Here is a 17,415-nt window from a genome sequence, read left to right on the forward strand (position 1 = left end):
CTGATGGCTTAAGGTGGAAAGTTTCAGAGTTAATTAAATCCCTTATATTTCAATTGCACTGCAGAGCCACAAGAACTGTCATCAATTGTCATAGCCACCACATAAGACCAATTCTCTACTGAGTACAGTTCAGACAAATAGATATTTTGGAGTTATAAACTGAGGGTTAGGGTCTGACCAGGTGAACACAGAATGTAATAAAAAGACTCATTAGATTTCCCTGGAGTGTATAAACAGCAGGATGGACGGAATCCAGAGCTGGCGCTTTTGCCTGCCCCTCTGCAACAGGAAACCTTCTCTTCAGAGTACAAGAGGTAATAAAGTAATCCAGGATCAAAACAGCTCCACATTACAGATAAACTACTCTAATTGTTGTCTGGAGAGCTAAGTTGCAGAGTAGTGGGTCCTTCTATTTAATTTTTCTGTCATCACACAGTAGAAATCTGTATTGCAGTTAGAAGAACCAGGATAGCAACCTCTATGTGCAAGCCTGCATAAATAAAGGCAGCAAAGAATTATATGGTACATCAAAGTATTTCAAGCCCATGAAGACAAAAGCCATTAGCCTGGGAGGAAAATACGTGATGTTGTAAACTTTCTTCTACTGCGCAAAAAGGCTGTGAGGGGTGACTAAAGGCCAGGATGTCTTATAAATAGTATGCCACAGACTCATACGCCAGAATTTTTTAATGCAGACTGCAAGATAAACAAGGTTTGTACCAAGAGTTTTAAATTTGTTTTGACTAATGAGGCATACAGTTTCAGATTGGCTGGATTGCCTGAGAATCTAAAACAAATTCCCAATGCATTTGCTGAGAAGATTTCAGTAATTTCTTTCATGCACAATCAAATCTAGAGACTCCCTTCAACTAGTCGCTCAAAACAAAAAAGAATAAGAAGCAGGCAAGTGAAGCAATGTTGCCATTAACATTGCACCACGATGCACCACAGTCTGTCCACAATGACATCCAGGTCAGCTGCACACAAGCATATCATTTGAGCATTTGAATCTGTTCCACTGATTACTTCAGCTTTGGCAAAGGCAGAAAGAAAACTGATGTTGTGTAACTCCACAAATCAAGGAAAGCCATTGTTTTTGCTCTTTGGTGATGCTTAATATCTGCAGTAAACAAACCAGAAAAATAACAAATGGGACTATCACATTTTTTCTTCTGGGCAGAAGAAACAGACATCTTCCATTTATTAAGAGACATTTTACCAATATTAGGTGAATTAAAAAGAAACACAACAAATTTGAAATAATAAATTGCATTCTGTGTACCTTATGCATGCATTTGGCTGCAAAGCATTTCTTGGTCTCTTTTCTCCCACATGGAAAGTACCCATCTCCCAAAACAGAAGGGTAGTAGGTGCATACATCTACATTTTCTAAGAGAAGAGCTTAAATTACATCACACTTGCAGTAAATGTTTGTCCAGAGGTATTCAAATTACATTCATCATGGAGTCCTCATGCAACATGATGGCCCTGCATATCCAATCAACACCAGGACATGGTCAATGGCTGCCTGATCTCCTTTGGCTGCAGAACTGCACAAGGAATCAGACTTGAGACCAGCACACAGACATCTTCATCTCTTCTCTCCTTCCATGGAGGTACCCTTTTCAAACTGACAGGATGAACTAGGTAAGCTTACAAGGCAAGAAGGCGTCTACAGAGACTAACAGAAAATTGCATTTAACACAGAAAAATTAAGATACTGAATAAATTCTCTCTCTAAACATTATTCTTACGAGAGTTTTGTATGTTTACTTCCAGCCATCCATCTATAAGAAGGAAATAGATAAACAGGGGAGTTGGTGTTTGAAGAAACAAGCAGAACACTGGTAACTCCTTTAGAAGAGTAATCTTTACATAAGCGGCACCAGACTTGCAAGTCAGGAAATAATTGTGGACTTTATGTGATTAAGAGGTATAAGTCACAAATAAAATCAGAAATTATACTCACGTACACATTATAAGGATGAACAGTTCAACTCACAAACCCTAAACTACATTAATATACTCAAATCAGAATGCACCTATTTGTTAGCAACACATAAATAGCCAGCAACTAGTGAAATACACTTTCAGGACCAATACCAGCAACCCTAGACACTTTTAATGTTGTGAAACACCTATAAACCAGCAGACACCCCTCCACACTCTCTCATAGAGGCTCTCATGGAGGTCTGGATCCCTTCTCAATGCTCCCCCAAAGATGCACCGTTACAACTGATAGTTTTACCCCAGACTATTCAGTAGCCTGTCTTTATGCATTGAGAATTTATAGCTGTCATTCAGGTAAAGCAGTTTTTGTCCCATCATAAAAATGTCTGGGCCTCCCAAAATAATGCAAACAGTCAAGCTGCTCCATAGATGTGACAGCTGTCATGCTTGGGACATGCATTTGGATAGCCACACAATCTGTGCAAGATTAGCCCTGGCACACCACTGACTGGCTCCTGAGGAAAAGCTCCTCTCCTGTTACTAGGAATCTAAGTTGCAAAATAACTGTTTTAGTACTAAAGATTTAAATTAGATTACTATTTCTGTCTTCCTAATGACTGTATATTTTAAGCTCTAATTTTCTGTAAAATGTTTTGATGTCAAAACCAACAAGCCAGCAAAAAGCCATATGCTATGTACCCTACACTGGATTCTCCTGAAGCTCCCTGCTATTTGCTGATACTGTGACACTTGTGTTCTCCATAGTACTGGGCAGACCTAGGATTTGGTAATTTGGTCAAGAGTTATTGCAACCTTACAATGTTGTTTGGTCTTTCACAAGGGAAATGTATTAAAACAAAATTATAAATTATAAACAAAAGGAATTTTCCCTCATGGCAACTTTTTATCCCACTACCACACTGTTTCTTTGCAGCTGAGTGCTGTAGCTCATAAATCCTCTCCCAAGACCACCAAAATTTAAGTGTCTTGAAAACTGTTTGATTAAAGTACATAGATATATTGGCCAAGTCTGACATGCATTATTATTGTTCTCAATTTATTAGACGCAAGAAGAAATTCTGAAGTGAATAAATACCCTGATTTCTGCTGAAATGTTCACAGTTCATGACAGCTTCTGTTATTAACAGGATACCTATAACTGACCAAAAATGAAATAATCATTAATCAGATCAAAAAACTTCAGCACTCATAAATCACTGAAAAGTGCTATTCAACTTAAGACAGTTCCTCTATTCACACTTAACCCAATGTGTGTGTGTGTGTGTGTGGGATTTAAACCAACTGCTTTGCAAGAAAAGACTGTAATACTAAATACTTCAATTTCTAAATGCTTCAATTTCTTTTTGGAATTGCTCTTCTTCACAAAGATGAGATTATGAATATGATAAAAAGATATTCCACTTTGTGGCTTCAAATAAAATATTGGAGAATTGCATTTCATCTCGTACCTGTCAATACAACAATATTTACTTGGGGAAATCTGGCTGGCAGGTATAAAACCATCCTTAGCAAACCATACAGACATTTGTGAAGAAATAGTGGGTGGCACCGGGGTGGGAGCAGAGGAATGCACAAAGGCTTTTAGTCCAACTCCTTCACTTCTTATACCTGTCAAACTATCCCCTCTCTCCAGCCTTGCCAATGTTAAACCACAAGCATTTCATAGTTGTATGCTTCCACTGTACACAGGCTAGCTCAGTCATAACCAAAATCTGCCACATTTTAATGCTGTCTTCTGAAATGTTTCCAGTATTTTTCTTCCAGATGAAAAAACATTTCTTTATTAGCGCTTGTTCAAAGAAACAAGATATTTCAGATGAGAAGGGCATCAACTGGAAATAAATGAAAGTAAATTATTGCTATTTGATTTGCTGACAGGAAAGATTAAAATGGAAACCGAGGGGTTCACAGAACAAGTGCATTTTATTTCAGTTTGAAATTATGTCTAACCCTGATTAAATATGGCTCGAGGTAGGAACAGGAAATGTAACCCACTGTGATGTTCTGGAAGAAGGTTAAACATTACAAAGGAAAACTCCTTTACTGGCTTTCCTTAAAACCTGTTCTGCCTTAACAGGTACAATTTTGGGAATACAACTTTATGTCAAATAAAGCTATTTCTGGCTTACATACTTGTAACATTTGCACAGAAAAGTGTACTTTTAAAGGACAGAAAAGAACTGTACTTTTAAAGGACAGAAAATAAAGTATAGAAAGAGAATTCTTCCCTTAAGGCAAAGCACCTTTCAGAAGGATAAATTAACTAAAAATGTCACCCCTGCCTATGCATTGTCTCCAGTTAAAGCAGTATTCAAGACCAAAGCAAAATGAGGGAAGCTATTTTGTTCCTTATTATTTATTCTTTTGGAAGGACAGGATGAAATATCTTCTTATATCTGTAGTGTTACCACACCACAGCATAGCTCCAGAAGTCTCCATCCTACAATGCAGACCACAGGTTTATGCACCCCAGCATAGGCTCAGGAATTACAATGAAACTTTGAAAGGTTTAAATCAGACACACTGAGAGAACATTTGGATAACTGGGACAGGTCATTTTTTCTACATCTTGTATGAAATTTTTCTGTGGGAATGAGAAAATATTTTGCAAAGAAGGAGCAAACTGTATGCTCACATGAAAAAAAAAAAAAAAAAACACTAAGTGAGGAAGCTAAGACCAATTGTAATAGCTGAAACCTCTTCTTTTTTTTTTTCAATAGGCCAGATGTCAGTTTTGGAAATGTTTCAACTGTAAAGAAAGCATATTTAAAAAGGAATAAAAACCCCCCTCCCAAAAAAAAGGTTCAGTTGCATGAATTCTTAAAGATTGTGCAAAGAACTATCTGACAAGTAATTGCAGTGCTCAAGAGCAGAACAGCTGGTATGGACTGATCACAGAGCCTGAACTCTCTCAGTTTCCTCACAATGTACTTGAGTCACTTTCTGCAGTTTAGCATGGGACTTCAGGTAGAGTGCAAAACATCACCTGTCATTGTGACAACCAAAGATTTTCATGGATTTCTACAGCATCCAAACACTCCAAAAATTGCAGAAAGTTTGGTCATCCCCTAAGACACCTCCCAGATCTCTCCCTAAATGCTGCTGCCAGTAAAATATTTGCATATTGAGGTTTCTCATCTGTGCTCTAAAAAAGAGCATCAGGGGAGAAGGGGGTGATACTCTCTCCTTTTGCATCACCATTCAGTGATGATACTTTCATTGTTAATTTGCATTTCCTTAACATTAACACTACTCCCTATCTCTTGCACTGCCTGTTTAAAATATAAGACACTTAATGTATATCTATCTGAGATAATATAAAACCAGTTACCAAGTTAGAGCTCCTGACATTTGCAGATATCAGTCTTTCTAAACAAGCTCTCTGTCATCTGCCACACAGCTCATGTTCCTTTGCTTCCCAGTAAAATCTCATCATAATTACCTTTTCATAAATCAAATGCCATCATTAGCAGAATGTAATAAGTAGCTAAATATCTCATAATGCTCTCATTGGCAGTTTAAGGAACAGAAATGACAAAAACTTTGATATTTAGACCAGTTTAAAGGTCTAATATCCATGAAAGTGAAGTGCAACTGAAGGTACAAGTATTCTATAAGTATTCTCTCTCTCTCCCCTGCCCCTTTCATATATATATATATAATGTATATCTTACATATGATTTAAAAGTTATATGTACATATATTTTATAAATATTTGTGTATTTATGCATTATACGTATATGTATGTATGTATGTATGTATGTGTATATATTTATAAAGTTTTCTTTAACAGTTCCTTTCTCAGGGATCTATATAACCAGTCAATTACTGTAAGCTGACATGAAACCTAATTTGTTTAGAGATTACCTAGAACATGCAGTGTCCTTGTATGTTTCACTGGGTCATTGTGTGAAGTTTTCTGTACATTTTTATCTTATATGGCAACCCTGGGCATTTATCCATTCCAAGGATGACAAGGGGCACAAAAGAGAAGACTCACCAGGATCCAACCCAGTCTAACAGTGCAGAGAGCATCTGATGTGATTCAGCATCGGGGGCACATTGCCTCAAGGTCAGTCATCTGACCTGCCTGAGTGACTAATTTGGGCACCCACATTTGCCGTTTCTTTGGTCAGGTCCCCAGCCTGCAAATACTCCCTGTAATGCAGGGAACTTCCACTGTTCTCTTTAGGAGGAGCATTCCCTTTTAGAGGGTGCCTCAGGCATTTGTCTCTGGGCTGGCCCATGGTGTCACAGCTCCCTGTGCTCAGTGCAGGTCCATAGCAGTGCAAGGCACACAGCTCACTGGCTCACACCAGGCTTAGCCATCACCAGTTTTTGCCCAGAGAGCTGCAGCAAAAGCAAGGATCTTATGAGGTCTGGAGCAAATACATGTCCAGTGACACACTTTCCCTGACAAGAAAAAAGAAAATTGTCACTTAAATTTTCTCTCCTTTGGCTTAAAGCAGTATCCATCATGTTCAGTGAAATTGCTTTCAGCATCACCACATAGCTAGGCTCTGGGTACAGCTATCACATTCACTAACTAGCACATGGCTCAAAATATTTGAGAAATTGTTTACTTTTTCCGCAGATCAGTGTCTTAACACAGCTGTCATGACATTAATTTCTCATGGTAACTGCAGGGAAAACTGGTGACCACTAGCTGTGGGGTATCCTGAACAACCTGCTGTAAATAAAAGTGAAAATGGCTTCCTATCCACACGTAAAACCCAGAGATTGCTTTCCAAAGATAGCATTTGACCCATATTGTACTAGAGGCATTTTCACAAAATGTCAGGTGTCAAGTAGCCATCAGCTGGAAATCCCCGAGTTAAACCCATCATGCCCAGCCCGTTTGGAGGAGAGTTGTGAGTCCTCAGCACAGGCCTGACCCCATGTCCATTGCAGCAACCTCTGCATAGATGCCTCCTGTCCACAGAAAATGCCCAACACAACAGAGCTGGAAGCCTAAAGCAGCTAAATGCCATCACTCACAAGAATAATTAATCTCATAATCACCAGCTCAGCTGGCTGTAATTGTCAATATATTGTTTTATGAGCTTCCATTGGCAGGAAATGAATGATTTCTACCTCACAAAAATGAAACAACTCCCCGAGTATGGTAGAGGGATAATTTATATAGAAAAGAATAAATCATAATGAAAGTGTCAGGAAATAAATAAAAGAGCAATTCTGCTGGCTGAGTGTCTGGAGTTGAAATTTCTATCTGAGGCAGGTTCCAGGGATTTTCTATATTGCTTTAGATATTTAATCCTAGCTCCATTTTTAATGGATGCTGATTTCTGTTTTGTTCAGCTATATTAAGTGTCAGGCCATTTGTGCCTTCAGAATGTAACTATATATCTAATTTGGAGGGGCAAAAAATAAAATAATCTGGGAACAGCTACAGTCTTCCAGTAAAATATACAGTTATGGAGAAAACTTCTAGTTATGCTGCACTGTCAAATTGCCCATTAGCTGCACCCCTCTGCCAGGGATGCAGGTACAAAGTCAAAAGTAAAGCTAAATATCTTCAGGAAAAAAATATTTATCTGCTACTGAGCATGGTATTGACTTGTCTTAGGCTACAGAGTAAGATGTAACCAAAAGTATGTTTTCTATCACCATCTGTTAAAACCAGGTGGATCAGTTCTCTTTATCTCTTCCACAACCAATCCTCCCAACCAGGAGATATCTTCTGTTAATGGGCCATTGAGTCTCACTGCATGACTGATAAAATTACAGCATCCCACTGGGAGGTGCTATGCCTAGAAGGAGGAGCCAAGCATTCCTACATGGATATATGTTTGGAACACCACAAGAAGCCTTAAACACTGAATTCTCAGGGGACAAGAGCTCCATAACCACCACTGGACCTTCAGAGGAAGACCAAACCCTCTACAGGATCACTGCTTCAACAGAACTACATACATCATTTCAACAGGACTGCTGCCACCACCCTGACCAACAGGGTGTCAGGTTATATCCTGACTCTGTCAGTGTTTCTGTCTTATTGCATTTATTTCTATTTTCCTATTAAATTGTAGCTGTGACTTGGGATCTCACAGTGGTTTGCTTTCAAACTAGCACCTCACTTTAAAAAAATTAAATGATCAGGTGAAGTGGCACAATGAAACATGATTCACCATAGGAGAAAAGATAAGATTTGAAGCTGAAACCTTCAAGAGTTCTGAATGAGGAAACACCTGTGGAAGAGCAAAAATTTTACCATTTGCCTCCTTTTACATCTCACAGATAAAAGCAACTGCACCATCACATTCCATACACGTTTCTTATTTTGATACAGTGTCCATTTTAGCAGATATAGTGAAAATAGAACACAATATGACTGGCCACAAACTTGGCATGCCAGCTTTCCCTTAACCAACAGAACCGGCATTTGTTTTTCTTCTGACTTTCTCACATGCAAATAGATTGATTCAATATTTTGACAGGAAACGCTGAATATATTTAAGTCCTTTTTTGCCTTAATTTTGTTGCCTACCGAGTTCATTCCACCACTTTTTTAGTGTTGCTTAAAGATGTCAATTTCATATTATCTCAGAGCAATTAGAGTTTTTTCTATGATTTTGAGTTGCAATAGCCATTTTGCCAATACAGAGACAGTAGCTGGAGAACAAATGTCAAAACAGCTTCAAGGTTTGTCTCATAAAGGGAGGATTTAGAAAATCAACTTGTATGAACCAATAAACCTGTAGATGGGTCATGTACACCTACTAGATAACTATAGATAACTTAGGAAGTTCTGCAGGCTTCTTTGTCTGTGTACGTACTTTGCACTGTCTCTAAGAGTCCACATGGATTTCACCAGAAGAAAGCAGGCTAAACCAAGAATTCAGTCAGTAAAATGTTGCTGCATACACTAACCAAAAACAAAAAAATTTCATTGATTTTACTTTAAAGTGGTGAAAAAAAGGTTTTACTGGTAGGTAAAAACACTGTCAAAAGCAAGGCAGAGACAATGGCCAGAAACCCAGAAAAACAGTTTCCTGCCCTGGTAGAGCAACTGAAGACTAGGTTTCCTTTTGCCCTGTTTCTATGCAAGTGTTGAAACTCATCTCCAGAAATACACACTCCTAACCTACCACACATACTTGAGGAGCAACCATATGGTCTAGAAGGGAAAAAACAGTCTGCATGGTGCATACTGCATAACTATTCAGAGATGAACGTGGTGGTTTGATGACTGGTACAGCCTGCCTGCTCTCCTCTGTTTTTATAATTAAAGCATTCTTATAAACTATATAGCATGAATTCATCCTCTTGTGTCCCCAGTTCCTCCTTATAGCCTTCCCCGCTTTTAAATTTAATATATTTTCCCTTTTCTTTTTCCCTCTACAGACAAGAACTGCAGCAATTCATTTCACAGCAATCCCTTCTTGCTGCTTTCCTAATACCCATGTGCATTAAAACCTCATCCATCATTGTTTTCAGAGAGTCAGCTTTTTAATCAGATCTGTATGTATATTGGTTTGAGCATGTGGCAGTTTAATTACCCTCTTGAATATGTGAAACACATCTTTGTCATATCTACTTATATCTGAAGAGAGCCATCCTATAACACTAATTAAAGAGGGATGATGACAATTTTTCCATACTCAAATTATGTCCCATCTGTCTAGTCATCCTCCTGTTCACTCTCTGGATTAATTAAGGGTGGGGAAAGGTTGTTTCCCTGGAGTTTTGCCTAATGCAGGATGAAAAGTCTGTTTTAATGAAGAAACATACCAAATTCCTTTCTTCTTATCCCAGAGTAAAACACATAGCAGAGTAGAACAGAGTCCTTTGTTTTGCTGGACTCTTATCAGCTAGTCATATCTTGCATGGCATCATGAGCCCAGTTCATGCAAGTTTACTGAATCTAGCAGTTGGTCTGAAGAGAGACAGAGCAAGACCAACAAGTCACAGCTAAATACTGTCCTCTGATACCTGGAGGCACAGTTGAAGCCAATTTCATGTTGGTATGATTAAAGGAGACCATAGTACCAAAGGGGTATGGTGTGAAGGCACAGCAGCTTTTCAGCACTGCCGGTTATCAGCATGAAAGTATAATAAGTCCATATCATTTTCTTTAGGTATTTGAGACATCTAGGTAAATTGCAAAATCTTCTCATCTTACTTAGTCAAAAAAGTTTCAAATAATTTATTCTTATTAACAAGACTAGGTGTGCTTCTTCCTAAACATACCTGCAGAGATCCTGTTGTACATTTCAATCAGACCTCCCAGATGCCTAAGCCATTAATCTTCATGTAAACAGCAGCCAGAAAAGCTTTTAATGCAGGGAAAGTTGAAAAGCCCTAAGGAGTCAGGACTGTTTATCAGGAAGGAAGGGATGCTACTTGTACTAGATGTGGTCATACTCCCACATCACCCTCAGAGGGCATGTGCCAGCTGATATCACATGCCAAAAAGTGAAAAATGAGGCAGGAGAAGAGGTGTCAGCAAGGCCTGGGCTTCCCAAGCCCTCATTACACTGGTGGGCTGAGTGAGAGGATCGTTTTGATCCACTCCTGCTTTAAAAACTTTTCCACTGCTTTTTCTTGTTGCTGTTGGTGTTTTGGGGTTTTCTGGGCTTTGGCTTTTGCTCTGTTTGTTTTCGATTTTGATTGCGTTTTTCTTCTTCCCTTACTGATGCCAATTTCCTCCACTCATAAGAATGCACTGTCACCAGAGATTTTATTAGTTCAGAGAGTGACAGTGCTTTTACTACCGTGATTCTCCAGTTTATACAAGGCTCTGCAAATATACTGTATGAAATTAATTTATAGAAATTACTACATGGTATTAATTTAGGGTCATCAATTGATTAGTCTATTCTGATCTTTAGTTAGGTCAGGAGATGATGGCTATAAATTTGGTTAAAACAGGGCTACTAAATATTAAAACTGCTAAAAGAAATGTCTTCAATAGCCGTTATATTTCATTGTCATTTTCCATATATGCTATATAAACCTAATTTGAATTTCAATATTTCTTTATGCCTACTGTACATTTTTCCTTTCTTTCCCCCCTCCCTGGCCTAATGCAAAGCTAAATCAGGTACTTATTAATATTTCACTTTGTAGATTATCCGTCCCATGCTAATCCATTTTCCAAACTACATGATAAAAAAATACAGCTCACCATACATAAAAGATTACTTACATATATTTTTTTCATATAGAATGTTGAAGCTTATAATTTTATAACTTTAAAATAAATTTTTCAGGGAAGATAATAAATTCAAACCATGCCAAATTAGACAGGCATCCTGTGACTAGATATTTCAGCAGTTGCTATGATATGAGGTTAAAGAACATGTTTTCCAATCTCAAAATTTCATTGTGTGGAATTTTTAACCTCAAATTATTAACAGATGACTATGATTACTGAGACACAGAAATAAACTTCTGGTTTCCATTTTCTTTTTTTGTATAGTTGTTGCTATTGCATTCACACTACTGCACTACTTTCTCTCAGCATTTTCTCCTCAATTAGAGCCCAACAGTCACTGCTTCTTCTCCCTTTTCTCACACAGACATTCCAGGCTTCCTCCTGCATGAAAATCCTGTGCAGTGCAGGGGAGAGCCGCACAAAACAAAACAAGACCATCTTTTTTTTTTTTTTTTAAACTTCTGCCAGCCAAGGGAAATGCTTTACATATTTAAAATAACACTTCCAGATGTCCTAAAATATTATCTTTTCTACTTGCACATGGTTTTGAGCCACTTGTGCAATAACTCTTGCCTAAAATTTGGAATGCTATTTTCTGCCACACAGCTCTGCAAGTAATCAGCATAAAGTTGCACACTTAGATTCATTTTAGAATTCCATAGGCTCCTCAGGATTTTGCACCTGCTTCATACAGTAAGCACACATTCCTTGAGACATTAAAAAGTTCTGGCTGCAAGAATACCTGAATTTAAGAAATAAATTGGTATTTGAGTCCTTAGACAAATATTCTTTTACTAAGTACAGTGGGAAAAAAAAGACCATTTAATAATGGATCATATTTCTAACATTTTTTAATGCCTCCAAACCAGTTCTACAACAAGAATGGCTGAGTAGCAAAAGAGGACACTTTAAGAGATATAATGAGGCAGTTTTTTGCCTTAGTCAAGTATAATCACAGGAAAATGCTCTAACAAAATAGTATGAAAAAGTGTGACCCTCTTGTCAGCACACAGAGGTTGAAATCACATTCTCCCACTCCAGAAAAGTCTCAATAAAATCTTCAAATCTGATTGTTTCATCCTGTTTGTCTGAAAAATAGAAAAACCAGTCTTGTAGAAAGATACTGAGATATTTTATTTTCATAATATGTTAGTATGTTTACTATAAGATTGCAATTTTAGCACTCAATTTTTCCCTCTGTTAAGACGCTTAATTGGTGATCCTTTCCCCCATGTTTTGGACATCTTATTAATTAGCTTTACAAGTACTGTTTACAAGAATTTACTTATAAGAACAATGCCACAGTAAAATCTGAGCCTTTGCTTTGAAAGCAATAGCAGCACATTCAATACTAAAAAAGAAATACAAGGAGGAGTGGTTTCACTTGCAAACTCTTTTAACTAGTCCATCATAAGCATTTCCATTAATTCAAGTACCAATATCCAATATTCTGAACCTAATGTAATAAATGATTATCATATTACCCAGTTTTAAAAATTGCTTTACATAATGCAATCACTTACTTGCTCTAATTGAATTTCACTTTATATTATTTAATAAATGAATGCTGACCATTTGACATAATTGAATAAGTAGTTCAGCTCATTCTCTGTACTTCTTAGGTCAAAAATTATTTGCATCATCTTCCAGGATGATACTGTGATAGTTTAGAGTTAGATTTCCTTTCTTCTCTCAGCTTCTTTATTGCCCTGTGTAATTCCACCTTGTAAGAAGGAGGTTAACCTATATGTGCAAGCCGAATTTTTCAAGAAAATACAACGTGTAACTCTACAACCTCCTGCTACTCTACATAGTGCAATTCTACAACAGACTACAAAAGCCATAATTTCAATTAAAGAGTAATTTTAACTGATTTAACAATATCCATGTAAGATAGGCAGGGACTGAGTCTTCAATCACCTCCTAGCAAAGCCTAGATTTTCTGCTTTCTGTTTGTGAGACAGAATTTAATTTTGAACTGAAAAGACAAGAGATTTGATGAAGAACAACTCATAATTCAGAAGCTGAATTATGTTCTACTCAGAGTTAAATCAAGCCAGCATTCACAATAAAGGAATAAGGGAAAAAATACAGAGTTCTTGGAAAAAAAATTGGAAAGAGGGAAAGAGGGAAAGACAGTTAAGAAAAAGCTGCAAAAATAAAAATGTCTTTTACATTTCAGAAACAATTCTAACTTTCTGACTGTTGCCTTCTACAAAACATATCACAGTATAGTCACCAGCTCATGTATGGAATATATGGGATATATATATATAAAAGCTCTGTAAAAGGGTAATCACAGAACACATTTCCAGCTTTGCACTGGATATCAGTTTTTCCCCTTCAAATCTAAACGAACACAATTTTCAGAAATGCTAACTGTAAGTCATTTGCTGCCTTCCTATACAGCTGCTAATTTTTTTAGTTTATGAAAAACAGCTGGTGATCCTTTCAGAATTAATACAAAATGCATAGAATACAATAGCACCTAAGGATTTATGTATCTTACATTTATGTATCTTACAATACAGAAACTAAGTGCACTTGCTTAGAAATAGCACCATTTTTATTTCAAAAGAAGTTATTCCTGTCCCAAAGTAAGTATTCAGAAACAAACTGGAAAACATCAAATGAGTAATAAATCTATTGTTTTGTCTTCTACTCTACTATCAACCATTTTTAGCTGGATTATGTCTGTCTCATGCATCCTCACACTTACTACTGGGTTTACTATCTGCTCTTCTACAGGGAAAAATATGCAAGGGAAAAAATAACTACTAAAAGCTATTTCATATACTCAATGTCCAGTCAATTTCATATTTATATTTTCATTTTCTTAGTACAGTAAGAATAGAGGGAATCATGAATGACCTTAACTTTTAGCAGACACAATAGATGAAGGTATCCGCATAAGTAACTCTTTTTAATCACCTTGAAATTATTACTTTCTGCTTAATGATGAAAAATATGGGCATTCCCTTCTAAGAGACTCTGGCTCAGAAACTGTGAAGTAAGTTGTAAGGTATAAGATTTGAGAATAATAATAACTTCCTTAATAAAGGCAAATGGTAAAAAGGTACTTTACCTACTCCATCTTCCACTTTCTCCAATAAAATCTTTTTCCCTGGGCCTATTATTGTCACTTCACTTTCATCGCATCTTTTTAATGTCATAACAGTAATTTGCATTGCAAAGCATCTATGTGCCAGGGTACCACAAAGTTCCTATTGTGGTGCTTAACCAGACAAACATCATTCATTGCCACACCCATCCCATGTCATTCCCTCTTTATTGAAGAACTACTCTGTCTAATGAATTAGTTATTTTCCTTTATCTAAAACAATACCTTAATTGTTTGAAAGGAGGGGTTTGGATTTTGGTGGGGTTTTTTGGTTGGTTTGGTTTGTCGTTCTTTTGCTTTTTTTTTACTGGAGAAGATTTGCAGTATATTTCATGTTTGTTGTTTCACACGGCTAATAATTAGCATTCAAGAACTGACCTAGTGTTCTCTGGTTTTTTCTCTTTTCCACTCATGAAAATCAGTTTCTGGTGATTTAGGTCTGAAATTTCCACTAAGTTACCTGAAGTTTGGTGAAAAACTTAGAGCAATAATGATTGAACTGACTATTACTTCAAGCACTAAGGGAGTTGCCAGGTCCAGCAGGAAAAGGACCCAGACCTTTTCCTTGTTTCCAGTCCAGTAAAACCTAATGTGGTGCAGCTGTAGGCCCTCAAGATCTCCTACACATACTTACCAAAGGATAAAGCTGCTGGAGTGCCCATTCCCAGGTCAGCAGAGAGGCTTAAGACACTTTCCAAACAGACACATATATACAAGCACACACTGTGCAGTCCAACGCAGGTAGGACAGAGCCTTTGCCAGCACATCTCTAAACACCAATAAACAAGCATATGAGTACTCCACATGCTAACTTAGTCCCTTTCAGCACATGCAGACTGGAGAGAGACTGACAGAAAATGGGTAACAAGGGGATTTAGTAAGAAGGGCAGGCACTTTCTTAAGAAAAGGAAGTGTATTTCTAGTATAATTCAAGAGCACATGTGGCCCCACATTACTTTTCTGGCAAAAAATAATTGACTCATTCCTTGCTCTGTCATGAAATAAATGAATGAATACAGACAGACTTTCTTGCTCTATTATTTGTGAATTGTTCCTGTGCAACTCCCAAGACTGCTTTACCTCCTGCTGCTCATCATCATATTACTTACTGTGCTGCTGTCAAACCTACTTAGATTGTACCCTTCATGCCACTTCAAAAACTGACATAGATTTTCATTGAAGAATCAGTTATTTAAATGAGCATTTCAGCAGGAAAAAAGAAAAATAAATATTAATCTAAAGGTCTAAAAATTTAAAGGGCTTCTTATAGAAAAACCAAAGCTTCCAACACAAACTTGGAAGTAGAAGAATCTGTACATTAATTGCTCTCCAAGATTCTAGTACAGTTAAGATTCAGTCCAAAAGCACAGCTCATGACCTCACAACAAGTTGCCCTGAGCCAGACACGCCTTTTCTTACTGCCTCCCCTCACATACAGTGGTTTTGCATCTGTGCCTGTTGGAAGACTCATCCCCAGAAGATTTTCAGATACAGAATGCTTAGTGAAAAGAAAAATCTGTGCGACAACTGATCTAAGATCATGACGCTAAAGAAAAAAAACTCAGCAGTGATCAACTAGTTTGATTTACAGTTATTATTTATGGGATTTTTTTTAAATTTTGTTCCAATGCAACAATGAAGCAGTAAAAAGTCAAGGAAACATGTAGCGGGTCCAGCAAAGCAGTTAGTACCTATAGTCCTGTAAGAAGGTATACGAGTCCAGAATACAAAGTTCATGGAATGGCTGACGTCTCATGAGGATGGCATTGCTGACAGCAGCCAAGAGCTCCAAGATGCTTAGCACAGTACAACACCAAAAGATGTACATCATGGAAAAACACAATTGGTCTTCCAGCTTCTCTAGACAGCCTTCCTCAGAAAGTTGCTCCACATAGCCTAAGTCTCCCCTGCAATGAGAATACTTCTCCTTACAGCAGCTTTCAGGGACACAAGCTGGATGATACAAAAAGGATGATGCCTTTAGCCAGTCTGTGTAGTTGTGGACCCCACAACACTGCAGCTCTCTCTGTATCACATCCACAGCACTGTTTCCGGGATCCTGGGAGCATGTCCAGTTGTGCTGGTGAACAAGGTAACCCATAGCACTTTCCAGCTGAGACGCTGTCCTAACACAGTAGGAATGTGCTAGAGCTGCTGAAGACATTTCTAAGCAAAGAAGGAGCAGCAGCAAGTACATGAGAGTCCCTTGCTGATGGCGGGAACACTTAACAGAAATAGAGACAGCCAAAACTCCAGTAGGTAGCAATGTAAGTGCAGTTGCAAGAGCCAACCAACCAGGGAGAGACAAGTAAGACTCCTGAAATAAACATCTGTAGTTCTTGATCATCAGGATCACTGAAACTCCACCAAACATCTGAGCTGCAGCAGTACCCCAGAAGATGAAACCTAGGAATCCCAGCAGAAATCGAGCAAAAGACCTGAGGTAGGCACCCTCATAGCACCACAAAGAGGGTAAAACCATCACAGCCCTAACCTTCTTCATTCTGCTCACTCCAGCTAACCTTCCTCATCAACATTTAAGAGGCTTCAACCCCACTTATCCAGGTGCAGCAGATGATATCTCCACCTAAAAACAATTTGCAAGAGAGCAACTCAGATAAGGCTCCTTAGGACAAAGACTATGCCCTGCATCAGCTTAACCACATGCTGCTGCTGCAGCTTGCTCAGCACAGCCTGCAGAAACCAGAAAGGTATGTACCCAACTTGCTGTGGAGGGTCCCTTACACTGCTGTCATTGGAGACATTTGCACTTGAAGGAGGACAGCTGGAAGAAGGCTGCACTCCTTTCATGTGTAGAAGACCTAAATGTAGAGGAATAGTCAAAGTGGTAGCCAGCACTGCTTGTTCGGATTATTTGGACTGCCCAATTCTCCAGCAGTAGCCAGGGTGGCAACAAATGTGCAAGTCAGAGCCATTAACAAATGGATGGTTTAGGCAGAGCTATTCAATAAGGAATCTCCACAGGTGATATTCACCTAGACTCATTATCCTCCTTAACGCCTTTATCATTCATTCAGTGTTTTAAGGGCAGTAATGATGTTAATAATATTTTGCCCTTTTTTACCCAGCACGACTTCACTTAAGACACCTGGATGAGAAATCCCTGCCATTTCACACTTTTACC

The 17,415-nt window shown here is 38.0% G+C and overlaps 1 protein-coding gene across 2 annotated transcripts; it reads right to left on the minus strand.

The window, feature by feature from the left end:
* Positions 1-11,658: 11,658 nt before the first annotated feature.
* On the minus strand, positions 11,659-16,836 carry LOC135290734 (tetraspanin-3-like). Of its 2 annotated transcripts, XM_064404695.1 has the most exons (3): positions 15,962-16,836; positions 14,905-15,039; positions 11,659-12,237 (listed from the first exon to the last, which is right to left on the minus strand). In XM_064404695.1, exons 1-2 carry the CDS (start codon positions 16,771-16,773, stop codon positions 14,940-14,942), a joined length of 912 nt encoding a protein of 303 aa, XP_064260765.1. In that variant the 5' UTR covers positions 16,774-16,836; the 3' UTR covers positions 11,659-12,237; positions 14,905-14,939. The 2 variants fall into 2 exon arrangements, with proteins under 2 accessions (XP_064260765.1, XP_064260764.1); XM_064404694.1 differs by lacking the exon at positions 11,659-12,237 and having other exon boundaries at positions 12,260-15,039.
* Positions 16,837-17,415: the final 579 nt, after the last annotated feature.

The sequence above is a fragment of the Passer domesticus genome, chromosome Z (genome assembly GCF_036417665.1).
Source record: "Passer domesticus isolate bPasDom1 chromosome Z, bPasDom1.hap1, whole genome shotgun sequence".
Classification (NCBI taxonomy): Eukaryota; Metazoa; Chordata; class Aves; order Passeriformes; family Passeridae; genus Passer; species Passer domesticus.

Excerpts from the sequence above, each read along its gene's own strand:
- LOC135290734 (XM_064404695.1), bottom strand. The coding sequence starts at position 16,773 with ATGAAGAAGGTTAGGGCTGTGATGGTTTTACCCTCTTTGTGGTGCTAT. Across the intron at positions 15,040-15,961 it reads ACCTTCTTACAGGACTATAG|AGATGTGCTGGCAAAGGCTC; the intron begins GTACTAACTGCT and ends ATTGGTGTTTAG.